Here is a 19,669-nt window from a genome sequence, read left to right on the forward strand (position 1 = left end):
CTATGGGTCCCCTAAGAGGTTCTGTGGGGCTGGGGGAGAACCTAAGTGGCTGCTATGCGGCTCTACGGGGATCTATGGGGCTGGGGGAGCTGTAGGGGGACCCCTAAGGGGCTGCTATGGGGCTGGGGGAGCCACAGGGTGACTATGGGGTTCCTACGGCACCGCTATGGGGCTACAACGGAGCCGCTGTGGGGCTCGTATGAGGCTGGGAGCGCCGCTATGGGGCTGGGGTTGACCCTATGGGGCAGCTATGGGGCCCAGAGGGGGGACGGGGAGGTGGGGGGGTGAGGGGGATAGGGCTCACCTGTGCCAGTGGGACCCTATGGGACGCTGTGGGTCGCTATGGGGCACAACGCCGGCGCCCCACGGCAGCGCTCTTCCGCCCTCCACGTCACCGGGGGCAGAGCCCGCGGCCCCCCCTCGCCGTGGGGCCCCGACGTCGGGGTTCCCCCTTCCCCCAACGCCTGCGGCCCTTCGGCAGCACCTGCGACCCCCGGGGGGGCTATGGGGGGCTATGGGGGGGGGTGTGTGTCTGTGGGGGGGCTCTATGGGGCAGGACAGGTTATGGGCTGCTACAGGGGGTCTATGGGGTGTCTATAGGGGGTCTGTGGGGTGCTATGGGGGGGGTCTATGGGGTTGCTGGAGGGGATCTATGGGGTGTTTGGGAGGGTCTGTGGGGTGCTATGGGGTGTTGGGTGGGTCTATAGGGTGTCTGGGGGGGTCTAGAAGGTGCCTGGGGGGGGATCTATGGGGTGTTCGGGGGGGTCTATAGGGTCAATGGGGGGTCTACAGGGCGCTGTGGGGTGTCTGAGGGGGTCTATAGGGTGCTATGGGGCTGTTGGAAGGGTCTATGGGGTGTCTGGGGGGTCTATGGGGTGCTGTGGGGATGTTGGGGGGGGTGTCTATGGGGTGTTTTGGGGGTCAATGGGGTGTCTATGGGGTCTACAGGGTCAATGGGGGGGTCTACAGGGCGCTATGGGGGGCCTGGGGGGGTCTGGGGGGTGCTGGATGGATCTATGGGGCTCCTGAGGTGTCTATGGGGTGTTGGGGGGGGGGAGTGTCTTCCAGAGGTCTGTGGCCCTGAAGACCCCTCCCAGTGCCTCCCAGTACCCCCCAGTTCCCCCCTGAGAGACCTCACGGAGTCGAGGAGGACTGCAGCAAAACAGCGTTTAATCCTGCCCCACACGTACCCCCGACCCCCAGGGTCCCATCAGGCCTTGCAGCGCCAGAGTTGGGGGTCCAGGGGCAGCTGGGGGGACACGACACGCTGGGCCTTGGGGGGGGGTCTCCATGTAGGTGGGGGATGGACGCTATGGGTCTGGAGGAGCCTCCCCAGAGCCGGACGGGGCTTCCTGTGGGTCTGGAGGACCCTCCATGAGGTCGGTCGGTGGTTCCACCTCTGAAGGTCCCTCCCCAAAGCCAAACAAAGGCCCCGGGAGGTCCCCAAAGGCGTCCGTGGGCTCTCCCAGCGCATCCGGGTGGGCTCCGAGCTCCTCCCCAAAGCCCATCTCCGGCTCTCGGTGTGGGGCGGCGGAGGAGCCGGCGGCCCCGGGGGGCTCCAGGGGGGTCCAGGAGGCCTCGAGGTGGGGCTTCTCAGCGCCATCTTCCTCCTCTTCCTCTTCCTCTTCCTCTTCCGTGTTGGGCCAGTCAACGGGGCCATCTCCAGGCCCGGGAGGCCACTGGGAGAAGCGGTAGAGCCACCCGTCACCCTCGGGGGGCTGCGGCACGTAGTCGTGGCAGAGGGGTCCCCCCAGGGAGGGGCCGCAGGTCACCCGGTAGCTGAACTCCAGGCGGCCGCCTCCGGGGAAGCAGACGACCTCCCGGTTGCCCCCGGCCTCCACCGGCACCTCGCAGACCCCCAAGAGGTCGTCGTCCCACTTGTTGTCCTCGTCCCACACCTCCACCCTCAGCCGGGCGCCGGGGGGCAACGCCACCCTCCCCAAATCGAAGCGGGCCCCCCACCGCGGCCGGTTGTTGTTCCACACCGTGGCCGTCTGCACCCGCCGCCCCCCGAAAATCACCCGGACGTAGGCGTCGGTCATCGAGAAGTGGTCCCCCCACCAGCCCTGCCCGCCCCCCACCAACACCGTCAACCGCCCCATCCCCCGCTGCCGCGAGCAGCAGTCGGCGGTGACGGCGGCGTCGGCGGGGCAGCCGCACTGGCAAGGCCCCACAACATGGCCGCCGGGGCAGGCCCGGCTGCAGTTGACCCGTAAAGCCCGCTGGGCGATGTAATGGCCGACGGCCGCCCGTAGCGCCGCCCGCCGGGGCTCGCGGCGGGGCAGGAGGGTGTGGAGGGGCCGGACGTCGGCCGCCACCAGCCCCGGGGCGGCGGGGAGGCCTTGCAGCCATCTTGTGTAGGCCTCGGGCCTGCCGTAGAGTAGGTCGCCATGTTGCTCGCCTCCTTCCACCTCCACCAGCCGCTCGCTGTAGACCTCGTTGAAGGTGGCGTTGGCTTGGTTGCTCGCCCGGGCCCGGCGGCAGGCGGTGGCCATGGCGCCCGCCCTGCCGGCCCCTCCGCCGGCCGTCACCTCCACCCCTAAGCAGTCGGCCACCTCCTGGGCGCTGGCGCCCATCATGGTGGCCCGGCAGGAGCGGATGGCGGTGACGGCCCGCAGGTGGCCGCCCAGTTGGGCCGCCCGGATGTAGTGGGTGCCGTAGGCGGCCAGCAGCTCCCCGTAGTCGGCGGCCGTGTCCGGGGTGAAGTGGGGGGGAAGGGCCCGCACGGCCCGCAGGAAGTGGGGGGACGGGCGGGCGGTGGGGGAGACCCAAGTCCTGGGGGGAGGGGGGGGGGGGAAGAGAGGGGGGTGAGACACGGCGGGGGGAGGGGGGGGCTATGGGGTGTTGGGGGGGTCTATGGGATGACTTGGGGGGGCTATGGGGTGTTGGGTGGGTCTATGGGTTTTCTGGGGGAGCTCTATGGGGTGGTGGTGGGTCTATGGGGTGTTGGGTGGGTCTATGGGTTTTCTGGGGGGGCTCTATGGGGTGGGGGGTCTATGGGGTGTCAGGGGGGGCTATGGGGTGACTTGGGGGGGTCTGTGGGGTGATTGGGGGGGCTATGGGGTGATTGGGGGGGCTATGGGGTGTTGGGTGGGTCTATGGGTTTTCTGGGGGAGCTCTATGGGGTGGTGGTGGGTCTATGGGGTGTTGGGGGGGTCTGTGGGGTGTTGGGGGGTCTGTGGGGTGATTGGGGGGGTCTATGGGGTGACTTGGGGGGGTCTGTGGGGTGATTGGGGGGGCTATGGAGTGTTGGGTGGGTCTATGGGTTTTCAGGGGGGGCTCTATGGGGTGTTGGGGGCTCTATGGGGTGTTGGGGGGGTCTGTGGGGTGTTGGGGGGTCTATGGGGTGACTTGAGGGGGTCTGTGGGGTGATTGGGGGGGCTATGGGGTGTTGGGTGGGTCTATGGGTTTTCAGGGGGGGCTCTATGGGGTGGGGGGGGGTCTATGGGGTGTTGGGGGGTCTGTGGGGTGTTGGGGGGTTCTATGGGGTGTTGGGTGGGTCTATGGGGTGACTTGGGGGGGCTATGGGGTGTTGGGTGGGTCTATGGGTTTTCTGGGGGGGCTCTATGGGGTGGTGGGGGGTCTATGGGGTGTCAGGGGGGGCTATGGGGTGTTGGGTGGGTCTATGGGGTGTTGGGTGGGTCTACATGGAGCTATGGGGTGTCAGGGGGGCTACGGAGCACTCCGGGGGCATTGGGTGGGTCTGTGGGGCGTCAGGGGGGTGGGGGGTGGATTGAGAGACGGAGAGAAGGACGGAAGGACGCGGGGCCGAAGGGGGGGAGGTGGAGGAGGAGGAGATGGAGGAGATGATGGAGGGGGAGACAGAGGAGGGATGGAAGGGGGGACAGAGGAGATGGAGGGAGGGAGAAGATGGGGGAGGGGGAGGAGATGGAGGTGGAGGAGATGATGATGGAGGAGATGAAGGTGGAGGAGATGAAGGTGGAGGAGATGATGATGGAGGAGATGATGATGGAGGAGATGAAGGTGGAGGAGATGATGGTGGAGGAGATGATGATGGAGGAGATGAAGGTGGAGGAGATGAAGGTGGAGGAGATGATGATGGAGGAGATGATGATGGAGGAGATGAAGGTGGAGGAGATGATGATGGAGGAGATGGAGGTGGAGGAGATGAAGGTGGAGGAGATGATGGTGGAGATGATGATGGAGGAGATGATGGTGGAGATGATGATGGAGGAGATGATGGTGGAGGAGATGATGGTGGAGATGATGATGGAGGAGATGATGGTGGAGGAGATGATGGTGGAGGAGATGATGGAGGAGATGAAGGTGGAGGAGATGAAGGTGGAGGAGATGATGATGGAGGAGATGAAGGTGGAGGAGATGAAGGTGGAGAAGATGAAGGTGGAGGAGATGATGATGGAGGAGATGAAGGTGGAGGAGATGAAGGTGGAGGAGATGAAGGTGGAGGAGATGAAGGTGGAGTTGGAGGAGGAGGAGGAGGAGGAGGAGGAGGAGGAGGCAGCGGCAGCAGGAGAAGACCCACCAGTAGTGGACGCAGCGCATCTGCAGAGTGGCGAAGGCGTAGCGGTCCTCCCGCTGCCGCTGCAGCCCGAACTCGGCCACCCGCGAGTGGGACCCGGCCACCGCCACCGTCCCCCGCGTCCCCGGGCCCACCACCGCCCCCAGGCCCACCTGCCACCCCCGGGCCACCTCCTCCATGCCGGCCACCACCGTCCCCACCGCTCGGCTGCCCGAGGCCACCCGTGTCCCCTGGCGGCAGCGCCGGCCCGCCCGCCACCCCCCGACCCCCGCCGGCAGCCGGCGCGGACGGCCCCCGTCCAGGAGGTCCGGGCAGAGCAGGCAGGTGGCCCCCGGCCCCGCGGGGACGTCCCCCACCAGCAGGACCTGACCGCCGGTGGGGCTGAGGGTGGTGACGTCCATGCCCGAGCCCAAGACGTGGGTGCCGGGCGCCGGCGGGGCGGTGGCGCAGGCGCGTCCCCTGGCGCGGTGGCACTGGCAGGTCCCCCGGGAGCAGCGGTGGAGGAGGAGGAGGAGGAGGAGGCAGAGGTGGGAGAGGGGACGCCGTGGGGTGGCCATGGCCTGGGGGGGGGGAGGGGAGAGGTGGGGTGGGGGGCGGGGGAGGGACAGGGGGTTGGGGGGATGGAGGTGGGGAGGTGGGGATGGGGAGGTGGGGATGGGGACATGGGGAAGGGGACATGGGGATGGGGACACGGAGATGGGGACATGAGGATGGGGAGGAGGTGGTGGTGATGTGAGGGTGGTGATGGGGACACGGGGACATGGGGATGGTGGTGGGGATGTGGGGATGGAGATGTGGGGATGGGGACAGGGGGATGGGGAGGAGGTGGTGGTGATGTGAGTGAGGGTGGTGATGGGGACATCGGGATGTGGGGATGGTGGTGGGGATGTGTGGGGGGTGGTGGGGCCGTGGGGATGGTGGTGGGGATGTGGGGATGGGGAGGTGGGGATGAGGTGGTTGTGGGGACATGGGGATGGGGATGTGGGGACGGGGACCCAGGGATGGAGGTGGGGACGTGGGGATGGGGACACAGGGATGGGGACATGGGGATGAGGAGGTGGTGGTGGGGCTGTGGGGAAGGGGACATGGGGATGGGGACACGGAGACGGGGACATGAGGATGGGGAGGAGGTGGTGGTGATGTGAGGGTGGTGATGGGGACATCGGGACGTGGGGATGGTGGTGGGGATGTGTGGGGGGTGGTGGGGCCGTGGGGATGGTGGTGGGGATGTGGGGATGGGGAGGTGGGGATGAGGTGGTGGTGGGGATGTGGGGGGGGTGGTGGGGCCGTGGGGATGGTGGTGGGGACGGGGACACAGGGATGGAGGTGGGGACGTGGGGATGGGGACATGGGGATGGGGACATGAGGATGGGGAGGAGGTGGTGGTGATGTGAGGATGGTGATGGGGACACGGGGACATGGGGATGGTGGTGGGGATGTGGGGATGGAGATGTGGGGATGGGGACAGGGGGATGGGGAGGAGGTGGTGGTGATGTGAGTGAGGGTGGTGATGGGGACATCGGGATGTGGGGATGGTGGTGGGGATGTGGGGGTGGTGGTGGGGCCGTGGGGATGGGGATGTGGGGACGTGGGGATGGAGACGTGGGGATGGGGACATGAGGATGGGGAGGAGGTGGTGGTGATGTGAGGATGGTGATGGGGACACGGGGACATGGGGATGGTGGTGGGGCTGTGGGGATGGTGGTGGGGACGTGGGGATGGTGGTGGGGACATGGGGATGGTGGTGGGGCCGTGGGGATGGGGATGTGGGGACGGGGACACAGGGATGGAGGTGGGGACGTGGGGATGGGGACACAGGGATGGGGACATGGGGATGAGGAGGTGGTGGTGGGGACGTGGGGATGGAGACATGGGGATGAGGTGGTGGGGCCGTGGGGACACGGAGATGGGGACATGGGGATGGGGAGGAGGTGGTGGTGATGTGAGGGTGGTGATGGGGACACCGGGACGTGGGGATGGTGGTGGGGCCGTGGGGATGGGGATGGGGCCATGGGGACGAGGAGGTGGTGGTGGGGCCGTGGTGGTGAGGACATGGGGACATGGGGACATGGGGACACGGGGACGATGGGGACGTGGGGACGAGGAGGTGGCGGTGTGGGGGTGGCCGTGGGGACACCGGGCCGGTGGTGGGGCCGTGGTGGTGGGGACCGGGGGGGGATGGTGACCTGAGGCTGTGGGGAGGGGGACACGGGGGGGGGGGGGGGATGGGGGGGGGGGGACAGGGGGGTCCCGTCGGCGGTGGCCCTCCCCCGCGTCCCCCCGTACTCACCCGCCGCTCCCACACCCAGAAGGGACTGAGGGCGCCCCTCCCCCCCCGCCCCTCCCCCCCCCGGATGTGGGGCAGCACTGGGGGGTGGGGGGAGGGGGGGGACGACGCGGTTTTGGGGTGAAAAGTGCTTTATTTGGGGGGGCCCCGCCCCCACCTGTGGCACGGGGGGGGGGGGGGGGGGGAGGGGGGGGTCAGGATCGGGTCCGGGGGGGGGAGGGGGGGAGTGCCCCTCCCCCACCCCCCCCTCCGGGGGTGAAAAGTGACGTCATCGTGGACAGGAAGTGGGTCCCGCGGGGGGGGGGGGGCGGGGCTTAAGGCAGAGGGCGTCAGTGGTGGCCAATGGGGGTGGGTGGAGCCCCCGGAGGCCCCGCCCCCTCCCCGGCCCCGCCCCCACAGTGGTGTGTGACATCATCGACCTGGGGGGGGGGGGAGGGGCAGAATGGCCATTGGGGCACAACCAGTCCCTCCCAGTCCCTCCCAGTGCCCCTCCCGGTCACTCCCAGTTCATCCCAGTGCCCCTCCCGGTCACTCCCAGTCCACCCCAGTCCTTCCCAGTGCCCCTCCCAGTCACTCCCAGTTCATCCCAGTGCCCTCCCAATCCACCCCAGTGCCCTCCCAGTGCATCCCAGTCCACCCCAGTGCCCCTCCTGGTCACTCCCAGTCCATCCCAGTCCCTCCCAGTTCATCCCAGTGCCCTCCCAGTTCATTCCAGTTGCTCCCAGTCCCACCCAGTTCACCCCAGTGCCCTCCCAGTGCATCCCAGTCCATCCCACTTCCCTCCCAGTCACTCCCAGTCCACCCCAGTGCCCCTCCCGGTCACTCTCAGTCCACCCCAGTCTCTCCCAGTCCTTCCCAGTCACTCCCAGTTCATCCCAGTCATTCCCAGTCCCTCCCAGTTCATCCCAGTGCATCCCAGTTCATCCCAGTGCCCCTCCTGGTCACTCCCAGTCCATCCCAGTGCCCTCCCAGTTCATTCCAGTTGCTCCCAGTCCCACCCAGTCCATCCCACTTCCCTCCCAGTCCACCCCAGTTCATCCCAGTGCCCCCCCCCGGTCACTCCCAGTCCACCCCAGTCCCTCCCAGTCCTCTCCCAGTCCATCCCAGTCCCTCCCAGTCCATCCCAGTCCCTCCCAGTTCATCCCAGTGCCCTCCCAGTTCATTCCAGTTGCTCCCAGTCCCACCCAGTCCATCCCACTTCCCTCCCAGTCACTCCCAGTCCATCCCAGTCCATCCCAGTGCCGCTCACCGGAGCCGGGGTGGGGGTCTCTACCCCGTTACCACGGTGCCGGCGATGATGGCGACGATGACGACGACGGTGACGATGACACAGGCGGTCACCAGCAGCTTCTTCTGCGGGGGGGGGAGGGGGGGTCAGGGGGGATTTTGGGGCGTTTTGGGGTTTTTTGGGGCGTACCCGCTGTGCCCCCCCCCGCGGCTGCGCTGCGCCGCCCCCACGTCTCCGGGTGGGGTGGGGGGATCCGGGGGGGATTTGGGGGGGGTTTGGGGGGGGTCAGAGGCTCCGGGGGGGGTCAGAGGCTCCGGAGGGGTTTTGGGGTGATTTTGGGGGTTTTTGGGGCGTACCCGCTGTGCCCCCCCCCGCGGCTGCGCTGCGCCACCCCCACGTCTCCGGGGGGGGTGGGGGGATCCGGGGGGGGTTTGGGGGGGGTTTGGGGGGGGTTTGGGGGGGGTCAGAGGCTCCGGGGGGGGTCAGAGGCTCCGGAGGGGTTTTGGGGTGATTTTGGGGGTTTTTGGGGCGTACCCGCCGGGCCCCCCCGCGGCTGCGCTGCGCCGCCCCCAGGTGCTGCCGCCCCTTCTGCAGGTGCGCCCCCGACTCCTGGATGTTGCGCTCGATGCGGTCGATCACCTCCCCCTGCGCCAGTATAAACCAGTATAAACCAGTATGCACCAGTACGGGCCAGCACAAAGCAGCATAAAGCACTATGGACCAGTATAAACCAGTATAGAGCAGGACAGAGCCGCGCAGACTGTCGGAGCGGTGCCGGGCACACCCCGCGGTTCCCTCCCAGTTCCCCCCCAGTTCATCCCAGTGTCCCTCCAGTCACTCCCAGTTCCCCCCAGTTCATCCCAGTGACCCCCACAGTTCCCTCCAAGACCACCCCAAGACTCCCCTGGGTCCCCCAGTCCCATCCCAGTTCCCCCCAGTTCATCCCAGTGACCCCTAGTTCCTCCCAGTTCATCCCAGTCTATCCCAGTGCCTTCCCAGTGCCTTCCAGTATCCCCCCAGTCCCTCCCAGTCCCCTCCCAGTGCCCACCTGCCCCTCCAGGGTGCTCCCCAGTAGGGTGAAGAGCTCCCCCAGTCCCTCCCAGTCCCTCCCAGTGCCCACCTGCCCCTCCAGGGTGCTCCCCAGTAGGGTGAAGAGCTCCCCCAGTCCCTCCCAGTGCCCACCTGCCCCTCCAGAGTGCTCCCCAGTAGGGTGAAGAGCTCCCCCAGTCCCTCCCAGTCCCTCCCAGTCCCTCCCAGTGCCCACCTGCCCCTCCAGGGTGCTCCCCAGTAGGGTGAAGAGCTCCCCCAGTCCCTCCCAGTCCCTCCCAGTGCCCACCTGCCCTTCCAGGGTGCTCCCCAGTAGGGTGAAGAGCTCCCCCAGTCCCTCCCAGTCCCTCCCAGTCCCTCCCAGTGCCCACCTGCCCCTCCAGGGTGCTCCCCAGTAGGGTGAAGAGCTCCCCCAGTCCCTCCCAGTCCCTCCCAGTTCCCTCCCAGTGCCCACCTGCCCCTCCAGAGTGCTCCCCAGTAGGGTGAAGAGCTCCCCCAGTCCCTCCCAGTCCCTCCCAGTTCCCTCCCAGTGCCCACCTGCCCCTCCAGGGTGCTCCCCAGTAGGGTGAAGAGCTCCCCCAGTCCCTCCCAGTCCCTCCCAGTTCCCTCCCAGTGCCCACCTGCCCCTCCAGGGTGCTCCCCAGTAGGGTGAAGAGCTCCCCCAGTCCCTCCCAGTCCCTCCCAGTCCCTCCCAGTGCCCACCTGCCCCTCCAGGGTGCTCCCCAGTAGGGTGAAGAGCTCCCCCAGTCCCTCCCAGTCCCTCCCAGTTCCCTCCCAGTGCCCACCTGCCCCTCCAGAGTGCTCCCCAGTAGGGTGAAGAGCTCCCCCAGTCCCTCCCAGTCCCTCCCAGTTCCCTCCCAGTGCCCACCTGCCCCTCCAGGGTGCTCCCCAGTAGGGTGAAGAGCTCCCCCAGTCCCTCCCAGTCCCTCCCAGTTCCCTCCCAGTGCCCACCTGCCCCTCCAGGGTGCTCCCCAGTAGAGTGAAGAGCTCCCCCAGTCCCTCCCAGTCCCTCCCAGTCCCTCCCAGTGCCCACCTGCCCCTCCAGGGTGCTCCCCAGTAGGGTGAAGAGCTCCCCCAGTCCCTCCCAGTCCCTCCCAGTTCCCTCCCAGTGCCCACCTGCCCCTCCAGAGTGCTCCCCAGTAGGGTGAAGAGCTCCCCCAGTCCCTCCCAGTCCCTCCCAGTTCCCTCCCAGTGCCCACCTGCCCCTCCAGGGTGCTCCCCAGTAGGGTGAAGAGCTCCCCCAGTCCCTCCCAGTCCCTCCCAGTCCCTCCCAGTGCCCACCTGCCCCTCCAGGGTGCTCCCCAGTAGGGTGAAGAGCTCCCCCAGTCCCTCCCAGTCCCTCCCAGTCCCTCCCAGTGCCCACCTGCCCCTCCAGAGTGCTCCCCAGTAGGGTGAAGAGCTCCCCCAGTCCCTCCCAGTCCCTCCCAGTGCCCACCTGCCCCTCCAGGGTGCTCCCCAAGTCCCTCCCAGTCCCTCCCAGTTCCCTCCCAGTGCCCACCTGCCCCTCCAGGGTGCTCCCCAAGTCCCTCCCAGTCCCTCCCAGTTCCCTCCCAGTGCCCACCTGCCCCTCCAGAGTGCTCCCCAGTAGGGTGAAGAGCTCCCCCAGTCCCTCCCAGTCCCTCCCAGTCCCTCCCAGTGCCCACCTGCCCCTCCAGGGTGCTCCCCAGTAGGGTGAAGAGCTCCCCCAGTCCCTCCCAGTCCCTCCCAGTCCCTCCCAGTGCCCACCTGCCCCTCCAGGGTGCTCCCCAGTAGGGTGAAGAGCTCCCCCAGTCCCTCCCAGTCCCTCCCAGTCCCTCCCAGTGCCCACCTGCCCCTCCAGGGTGCTCCCCAGTAGGGTGAAGAGCTCCCCCAGTCCCTCCCAGTCCCTCCCAGTCCCTCCCAGTGCCCACCTGCCCCTCCAGAGTGCTCCCCAGTAGGGTGAAGAGCTCCCCCAGCTCCCGCAGACCCCTCTCCAGACGCTGCAGCTCCCGGTGCCGCACCCCGACCTCCTCCAGCGCCGCCCGCGTCACCCGCGTCGCCCCCAGCACCTGCGCACGGCGGCCACCGCCACCCCGGGGGTGGCCACCAGCACCCAGGGGTGACCACCAGCGCTCATGGGAGGCCCCAGGGGCCACCAGCACCCGGGGTGGCCACCAGCACCCACAGGGAGTGCCAGGGGCCACCAGCACCCGGGGTGGCCACCAGCACCCATGGGAAATGCCAGGGGCTACCAGCACCCAAAGGTGGCCACCAGCACCCCGGGTGGCCACCAGCACCCACAGGGAGTGCCAGGGGCCACCAGCACCCAAAGGTGGCCACCAGCGCCCATGGGAGCCCCCAGGGGCCACCAGCACCCGGGGTGGCCACCAGCACCCATGGGAAATGCCAGGGGCCACCAGAACCCAAAGGTGGCCACCAGCGCTCATGGGAGCCCCCAGGGGCCACCAGCACCCAGGGTGGCCACCAGCACCCACGGGAAGTGCCAGGGGCCACCAGCACCCAAAGGTGGCCACCAGCACCCAGGGTTGGCCACCAGCACCTGGGGTGACCACCAGCCCCCATGGGAGGCCCCAGGGGCCACCAGAATGCAGGGGTGGCCACCAGCACCCATGGGAGGCCCCAGGAGCCACCAGCACCCAGGGTGGCCACCAGCGCCCATGGGAGCCCCCAGGGGCCACCAGCACCCAGGGTGGCCACCAGCACCCACGGGAAGTGCCAGGGGCCACCAGCACCCAAAGGTGGCCACCAGCACCCAGGGTTGGCCACCAGCACCTGGGGTGACCACCAGCCCCCATGGGAGGCCCCAGGGGCCACCAGAATCCAGGGGTGGCCACCAGCACCCATGGGAGCCCCCAGGGGCCACCAGCACCCGGGGTGGCCACCAGCACCCATGGGAAATGCCAGGGGCCACCAGAACCCAAAGGTGGCCACCAGCACTCATGGGAGCCCCCAGGGGCCACCAGCACCCGGGGTGGCCACCAGCACCCACGGGAAGTGCCAGGGGCTACCAGCACCCAAAGGTGGCCACCAGCACCCAGGGTTGGCCACCAGCACCTGGGGTGACCACCAGCCCCCATGGGAGGCCCCAGGGGCCACCAGAGTCCAGGGGTGGCCACCAGCACCCATGGGAGGCCCCAGGAGCCACCAGCACCCATGGGAGACCCCAGGGGCCACCAGCACCCAGGGGTGGCCACCAGCACCCAGGGGTGGCCACCATCACCCACGGGTGCTCTCCCCCCCGCCATGGGTGCCCCCGACGTTCTGCAGCCCCCACAGGTCCCTCAAGGTCTGGAGATGGCCACGACCACCCGCGGGTGCTCCAGGTCACCTATGGGGTCTCTGCGCCCCCCAGCACCCATAGGGCCCCCCCCAGCACCCATAGGGCCCCCCAGACCCCCCCCAGACCCCCCCCAGCACCCATAGGGCCCCCCAGACCCCCCCCAGCACCCATAGGGCCCCCCAGCACCCCTGGGTGCCCCGGCGCTCACGTTGGAGATGAAGACCTCGCTCTGCCCCGTCTCCAGCATCTGCTCCAGCTCCTCCTCCGTCACCGAGGCGCTGCCCGCTGCGGGGGGGGGGGGGGGGGGCACCCAGGGGTCGGGGGGGGCACCCAGGGGTCTGGGACCCCCCCCAAAAGGGAACACCCCCCCCAAAAGGGACCCAGGGGTCTAGGGGTCGCCCAGGGGTCTGGGGGGGGCACCCAGGGGTCTGGGACCCCCCCCAAAAGGGACCCAGGGGTCCGGGGGGGCACCCAGGGGTCTGGGACCCCCCCCCCAAAAGGGACCCAGAGGTTCGGGGGGGCACCCAGGGGCCTGGGACCCCCCCCCCCAAAAGGGACACCCCCCAAAAGGGACCCAGGGGTCTGGGACCCCCCCCAAAGGGATCCAGGGGTCTGGGGGGGCGCCCATGGGTCTGGGGGGGGGCGCCCAGGGGTCTGGGACCCCCCCCAAAAGGGACCCAGGGGTCCAGGGGGGCACCCATGGGTCTGGGGGGGCACCCAGGGGTCTGGGATACCCCCCCAAAAGGGACCACCCCCCCCCCAAAAGGGAGCCAGGGGTCTAGGGGTCGCCCAGGGGTCTGGGGGGGGGCGCCCAGGGGTCGGGGGGGGCACCCAGGGGTCTGGGACCCCCCCCAAAAGGGACCCAGGGGTCTGGGGGGGCACCCAGGGGTCGGGGGGGGCACCCAGGGGGTCTGGGACCCCCCCAAAAGGGACCCAGGGGTCGGGGGGGCACCCAGGGGTCTGGGGGGGCACCCAGGGGTCGGGGGGGGCACCCATGGGTCCGGGGGGGGCACCCAGGGGTCCGGGGGGGCACCCAGGGGTCGGGGGGGGCACCCAGGGGTCTGGGACCCCCCCCAAAAGGGACCCAGAGGTTCGGGGGGGCACACAGGGGTCTGGGGGGGCACCCAGGGGGTCTGGGACCCCCCCAAAAGGGACCACCCCCCCCCAAGGGAGCCAGGGGTCTAGGGGTCACCCAGGGGTCGGGGGGGGCACCCAGGGGTCTTGGACCCCCCCAAAAGGGACCCAGGGGTTCGGGGGGGCACCCATGGGTCCGGGGGGGGCACCCAGGGGTCCAGGGGTGGGGGTGGGGGCTCGGGGGCGGGTGTCTGTGTGGGGGTGTGTGTGTGGGTCTGTGGGTGCCCGGAGGGTCTGTGGGTGCCCGGGGGGGTCCGGGGGTGCGCGGGGGGGGGTGCGGGGGGGCCGGGGGGGCCCTCACCGATGTGGAGCTGTCGGCGGATGCGCTCGAGGCTGCGCTGGCGGTAGCGGCTCTGCGCCGCGTGGCAGCGCCCCGTCAGCCCCAGGAACTGCCGGGACAGCACCCCGTGCTGCGGGCGCCCCGTCAGCCCCCCCGGGGGGCCAAAATCCACCCGGGGACCCCAAAACCCTCCCGCAGAGCCCTTCCCCCCCCCACCCCCCCCAAAACCCACCCGCCGAGCCCAAAACCCCACTGGGGACCCCAAAATCCATCCAGAGACCCCCCAAACCCCCCACGGGTCCCCAACACCCACCGGGGACACCACTACCCACCCGGGGATCCCCCAAATCCATCCAGAGAGCCCCAAAACCCCCCAGGGACCCCCAAACCCCACCCAGGGACCCCTAAACCCCACCCAGGGACCCCCCAAACCCCCCAGGGACCCCCAAACCCCACCCAGGGACCCCAAACACCCCCAAGGGACCCCAAAAATCCATCCAGAGACCCCCCAAACCCCCCACGGGTCCCCAACACCCACCGGGGACACCACTACCCACCCAGGGATCCCCCAAATCCATCCAGAGACCCCCCCAAACCCCCCAGGGACCCCCAAACCCCACACAGAGACCCCTAAACCCCACCCAGGGACCCCAAACACCCCCAAGGGACCCCAAAAATCCATCCAGAGACACCCCAAACCCCCCAGGGACCCCCAAACCCCACCCAGGGACCCCAAACAACCCCCAGGGACCCCAAAAATCCATCCAGAGACCCCCAAACCCCCCACGGGTCCCCAACAACCACCGGGGACACCACTACCCACCCGGGGATCCCCCAAATCCATCCAGAGACCCCCCCAAACCCCCCAGGGACCCCCAAACCCCACCCAGGGACCCCAAACAGCCCCCAGGGACCCCGAACACCCCCAAGGGACCCCAAAAATCCATCCAGAGACCCCCCAAACCCCCCAGGGACCCCCAAACCCCACCCAGGGACCCCAAACACCCCCAAGGGACCCCAAAAATCCATCCAGAGACCCCCCAAACCCCCCAGGGACCCCCAAACCCCACCCAGGGACCCCAAACACCCCCAAGGGACCCCAAAAATCCATCCAGAGACCCCCCAAACCCCCCAGGGACCCCCAAACCCCACCCAGGGACCCCAAACACCCCCCAGGGACCCCAAAAAATCCACCCAGGGACCCAAAATACCCACCCAGGGACCCCAACCCCCCCCAAGGGACCCCCAAACCCCACCCAGGGACACCCTGGGGACCCCAAATCCCCATAGGGGACCCCAAAACCCCCCCAACGGCACCCCGATCGCCCCCCTGGGGCCCCCCCAAACCTGTGCCCCCCACCTGTGTGCGCTTCACCCGCGCCCCGATGGTGTTGCGGTTCTCATCCTCCTCCTCCTCCTTCCCCGGCTCCAGCGCTGGGGGGGGGGGGACACGGGGGTTTGGGGGGGGTCTGGGGGGACCCCCAACATCCAGGGGACCCCCAGGGGTGCAGGGGGTACCCCGCGGGGGGCGGGGGGGGCCCCACCTCGCAGGCGGGTGCGGATCTCCTGCGTCAGCTCCTGGATCTCCTCCCGCAGCACCTGCAGGTCCCGCTTCAGCCCTGGGGGGGACACGGGTCACACCCCCCCCCAGGGCCCCCCCCAGGGCCCCCCCAGCCCCTCCAGGCACCCTATAGCCCCCCCCGACCCCCTATATAGCCCCCAGCCCCTCCAGGCACCCTATAGCCCCCCCCGACCCCCTATATAGCCCCCAGCCCCCCCCGACACCCTATAGCCCCCCCAGACATCATATATACTCCCCAGGGTCCCCACAGCCCCCCCAGACCCCCAAACCCCTCCCATAGCCCCCCCCCGACCCCTATAACCCCCCCAGACCCCTATAGCCCCTCCAGACCCCCTATAGCCCCCCATAGCCCCTCTCCAGACCCCTATAACCCCCCCCGACCCCTATAACCCCCCCAGACCCCTATAGCCCCTCCAGACCCCCTATAGCCCCCCATAGCCCCTCTCCAGACCCCTATAACCCCCACAGACCCCTATAGCCCCTCCAGACCCCCTATAGCCCCCCCAGCCCCTCTCCAGACCCCTATAACCCCCCCATAGCCCCTCCCCAGACCCCTATAGCCCCTCCAGACCCCCTATAGCCCCCCCATAGCCCCTCTCCAGAACCCTATAACCCCCCCAGACCCCTATAGCCCCTCCAGACCCCCTATAGCCCCCCCAGCCCCTCTCCAGACCCCTATAACCCCCCCATAACCCCTCTCCAGACCCCTATAACCCCCCCAGACCCCCTATAACCCCCCACAGCCCCTCTCCAGACCCCTATAACCCCCCCTGACCCCAATTAGCCCCCCCAGACCCCATAGCCCCCCCGACAGACCCCCCAGACCCCCAATATCCCCCACAGCCCCTCTCCAGACCCCTATAACCCCCCCAGACCCCTATAGCCCCTCCAGACCCCCTATAGCCCCTCCAGACCCCCTATAGCCCCCCCATAGCCCCTCTCCAGACCCCTATAACCCCCACAGACCCCTATAGCCCCTCCAGACCCCCTATAGCCCCCCCAGCCCCTCTCCAGACCCCTATAACCCCCCCATAACACCTCTCCAGACCCCTATAACCCCCCCAGACCCCTATAGCCCCTCCAGACCCCCTATACCCCCCCATAGCCCCTCTCCAGACCCCTATAAGCCCCCAGACCCCTATAGCCCCTCCAGACCCCCTATAGCCCCCCCAGCCCCTCTCCAGACCCCTATAACCCCCCCATAACCCCTCTCCAGACCCCTATAACGCCCCCAGACCCCTATAGCCCCTCCAGACCCCCTATAACCCCCCACAGCCCCTCTCCATACCCCTATAACCCCCCCTGACCCCAATTAGCCCCCCCAGACCCCATAGCCCCCCCGACAGCCCCCCCAGACCCCCAATATCCCCCCATAGCCCCACTCCAGACCCCTATAAACCCCCCCAGACCCCCTATAGCCCCCCATAGCCCCTCTCCAGACCCCCATCACCCCCCCAGACCCCCTATAGCCGCCCCCCCCCGTACCCTCGTCGGGGAGGGGGGTGCCCAGCACGGCCTCCTGCTGCTGCTCCAGCGCCTCCACCTTCTGCTCCAGCGCCCGCAGCGCCGCCCGCACCCCCCGCGCCTGCGCACACGCTAACCACACGCTAAGGACACGCTAAGGACACGCTGAGGGCACACACGGGGAGTGGGGGGGCTCCAGCAGCCCAACCCCACCCCACCCCCCCCCACGCCACGCATCCCCTGGCGCGTGCCCGGCGCCAACACGCTAACTACACGCTAATTACATGCTAACCGCATGTTAGGGCGTGATAATGGCGTGGTAGCGGCATGTAAAGGATGCGAGGGGGGGCTCCAGGCGCTGCCCGCATGGCCCCTCCCTGATCACACTGACACGTTAATGAGGTATGACACACCAATGGCATGCTAATGACATGCTAATGGCGAGCCATGGCATGCTAACGACATGCTAATGACACGCAGAGGGCATGAAAGCCTCCAGCACCCCCTCATCCTGGGCGCCCCCCCCCCCAGGCCAACACGGGAAGACACGCTAACGAGATGCTAATTGCACGCTCGGCACACGCTAATGTCAGGCTAGGGTATGCTAATGATATGCTAATGACATGCGGGTGACGTCAGGGCCGCCCCCACCCTTGCGGCCCTCCCCTGCGCTGTGCACCCCCCACACGGCAATGACACACTACGGACATGTGGTAACACGCTAACGACACCCGAAGGGGCCCCCCCATCCCCCCTTGTGTTGCGTACCCCCCCCCACATGCAGCTAATGACATGCTAATTACATGCTAATGCCATGCAAAGGCACTCTAATGCCATGCTAGAGTATGCTAATGACAAGTTAATGACATAGCAGACATATAAAGGGCTCCAGCCCCCCCTCCCCCATGTATCCCCCCCGCCAAGGGGTGGCTAATGAGATGCTAATCATATGCTAATGAAGGGGGCGGAGCACCCACCTGCAGGAGGGTGTCGTCGCCCGGGGGGGAGGGGGGGCTCAGCCCCATCAGGGCCACCCGGTCCCGCTCCCCCTCCTCCTCCTCCCCCGAACTGTGCCCGCAGCCCTGGGGGGGGATCGGGGGGTCAGGGGGGGCCCGGGCCCAGTTCGGGGGTCCCCGAACCCCTGGGTCCCAGTTTGGAGTCCGCTGAGCCCCAGTTTGGGGGTCCCCGAACCCCTCGGTCCCAGTTTGGGGTCCCTGGGTCCCAGTTTGGGGGTCCCCGAACCCCTGGGTCCCAGTTTGGGGTCCCTGGGTCCCAGTTTGGGGTCCCCTGAGCCCCAGTTCGGGGGTCCCCGAACCCCTGGGTCCCAGTTTGGGGTCCCTGGGTCCCAGTTTGGGGTCCCCTGAGCCCCAGTTCGGGGGTCCCCGAACCCCTGGGTCCCAGTTTGGGGTCCCTGGGTCCCAGTTTGGGGTCCCCTGAGCCCCAGTTCGGGGGTCCCCGAACCCCTGGGTCCCAGTTTGGGGTCCCTGGGTCCCAGTTTGGGGTCCCCTGAGCCCCAGTTCGGGGGTCCCCGAACCCCTGGGTCCCAGTTTGGGGTCCCTGGGTCCCAGTTTGGGGGTCCCCAGACACCAGAGGCCCCTTCGGGGGGGGTCCCCGAGTCCCCTTTTGGGGGTTTCCTGAACCTCCGCGTCCCCCTTTGGAGGACCCCGCGCCCCTTTTTGGGGGTCCCCCAAACTCGTGGGTCCCCTTTGGGGGATCCCCGCACTTCTGGGTCCCCTTCGGGGGTCCCCGAGTCCCAGTTTGGGGGTCCCTGAACTCCGGAATCCCCTCTGGGGGGTCCCTTTTGGGGGGTCCCCATATCTGGGGGGGGGTCAAAGACTCCTGGGTCCCCTTTAGGGGTCCTCCGGACACGGGGGTCTCCTCTGGGGGGTCCCCGGGCCCCTGTTCGGGGGGTCCCCGCCGTCCTCTGCCCCGTTCGGGGGTCCCCCGGCCCCCACCTGGTGCAGCTCCCGCGTACGGTCCCGCATGGCGGCGCGCGGGGGGCGGATGCGGAAGTAGCCGCGGGGGGGGCGGAAGCGGAAGCGGCCGCCGGCTGCGGGGACGCTCTGCGCACGCGCCGCCACCATCGAGCGGCGGCCGCTCTAGTCGCGGGCGGTCCTCCGAGCCATAGAGAGCGGCCTCCGGGGCGGAACCATAGAGACGGGGCCCCAAAGAGAGACCGGAGCGGCGCCCCTGAGTCCTCCTGGGGGAGGGGATGGCTCCCGGGGTCCGGGGAACCCCCAACACCCCCCAGAAGGGGACCCGTGAGTTCGGGGACCCCCAAACTGGGAGCCAGGGGCCCCCCAAAGGGGGACCCAGCACTTTGGGGACCCCCAACACCCTCCCAAAAGGGGACACAGGCGGCCGGGGACCCCCAAATTCGGACCCAGGGGACCCCAAAAGGGGACCCATGAGTTTGGGGACCCCAAAAAGGAACCCGGAGACCCCCAAAGGGGACGCAGGAGTTCAGGGGACCCCCCCAACACCCCCCCCAAAAGGGGACCCAGGCATCATAGAGACCCCCAAAATGGGACCCAGGAGTTCAGGGACCCCCAAACTGGGACCCAGGGACCCCCCCAGAGGGGACCCAGGAGTTTGGGGACCCCCAAAATCCCCCCAAAAGGGGTCCCAGGAGTTTGGGGACCCCCTCCAATGGGACCCAGAGGCCCCTAAACTGGGACCCGGCCACCCGCTGACCCCCCAAACTGGGGCCCGGGGACCCCCAAAAAGGGCACCCAACAGTCCTGGGCCCCCCCAAAAGTGGGCGCAGGACATCTGGGAGTGCACGGAGGGGGGGCGGCCGTGCGCGAGGACAAGCGTGCGAGGAGCCACCGGGGGGGGACGGGGGTGTCCACGAGGGCCAACACGAGGATACGTGGGGACGAAGGCG

The 19,669-nt window shown here is 68.7% G+C and overlaps 2 protein-coding genes across 2 annotated transcripts; both read right to left on the bottom strand.

Annotated features, from left to right (window-relative positions):
- Positions 1 to 1,162: 1,162 nt before the first annotated feature.
- PRF1 (perforin 1) lies at positions 1,163 to 5,058 on the bottom strand (the record flags this gene model as incomplete). Its single annotated transcript, XM_082501018.1, has 2 exons — positions 1,163 to 2,775; positions 4,505 to 5,058. The coding sequence occupies 2 exons, from the start codon at positions 5,056 to 5,058 to the stop codon at positions 1,311 to 1,313; spliced, it is 2,019 nt and encodes a 672-aa protein (XP_082357144.1). The 3' UTR covers positions 1,163 to 1,310.
- A 1,855-nt stretch (positions 5,059 to 6,913) lies between these two features.
- On the bottom strand, positions 6,914 to 18,866 carry LOC309685206 (syntaxin-4-like; the record flags this gene model as incomplete). The annotated part of the gene is made up of 11 exons (XM_082501017.1): positions 6,914 to 7,207; positions 8,038 to 8,141; positions 8,551 to 8,661; positions 10,953 to 11,090; positions 12,531 to 12,607; positions 13,758 to 13,866; positions 15,097 to 15,170; positions 15,281 to 15,355; positions 16,804 to 16,903; positions 17,760 to 17,864; positions 18,738 to 18,866. The coding sequence occupies 10 exons, from the start codon at positions 18,864 to 18,866 to the stop codon at positions 8,058 to 8,060; spliced, it is 1,002 nt and encodes a 333-aa protein (XP_082357143.1). The 3' UTR covers positions 6,914 to 7,207; positions 8,038 to 8,057.
- Between the last annotated feature and the right edge of the window lie 803 nt (positions 18,867 to 19,669).

This window comes from Vanellus vanellus, assembly GCF_965231255.1.
Source record: "Vanellus vanellus genome assembly, contig: HAP1_SCAFFOLD_1336, whole genome shotgun sequence".
NCBI classification, from domain to species: domain Eukaryota; kingdom Metazoa; phylum Chordata; class Aves; order Charadriiformes; family Charadriidae; genus Vanellus; species Vanellus vanellus.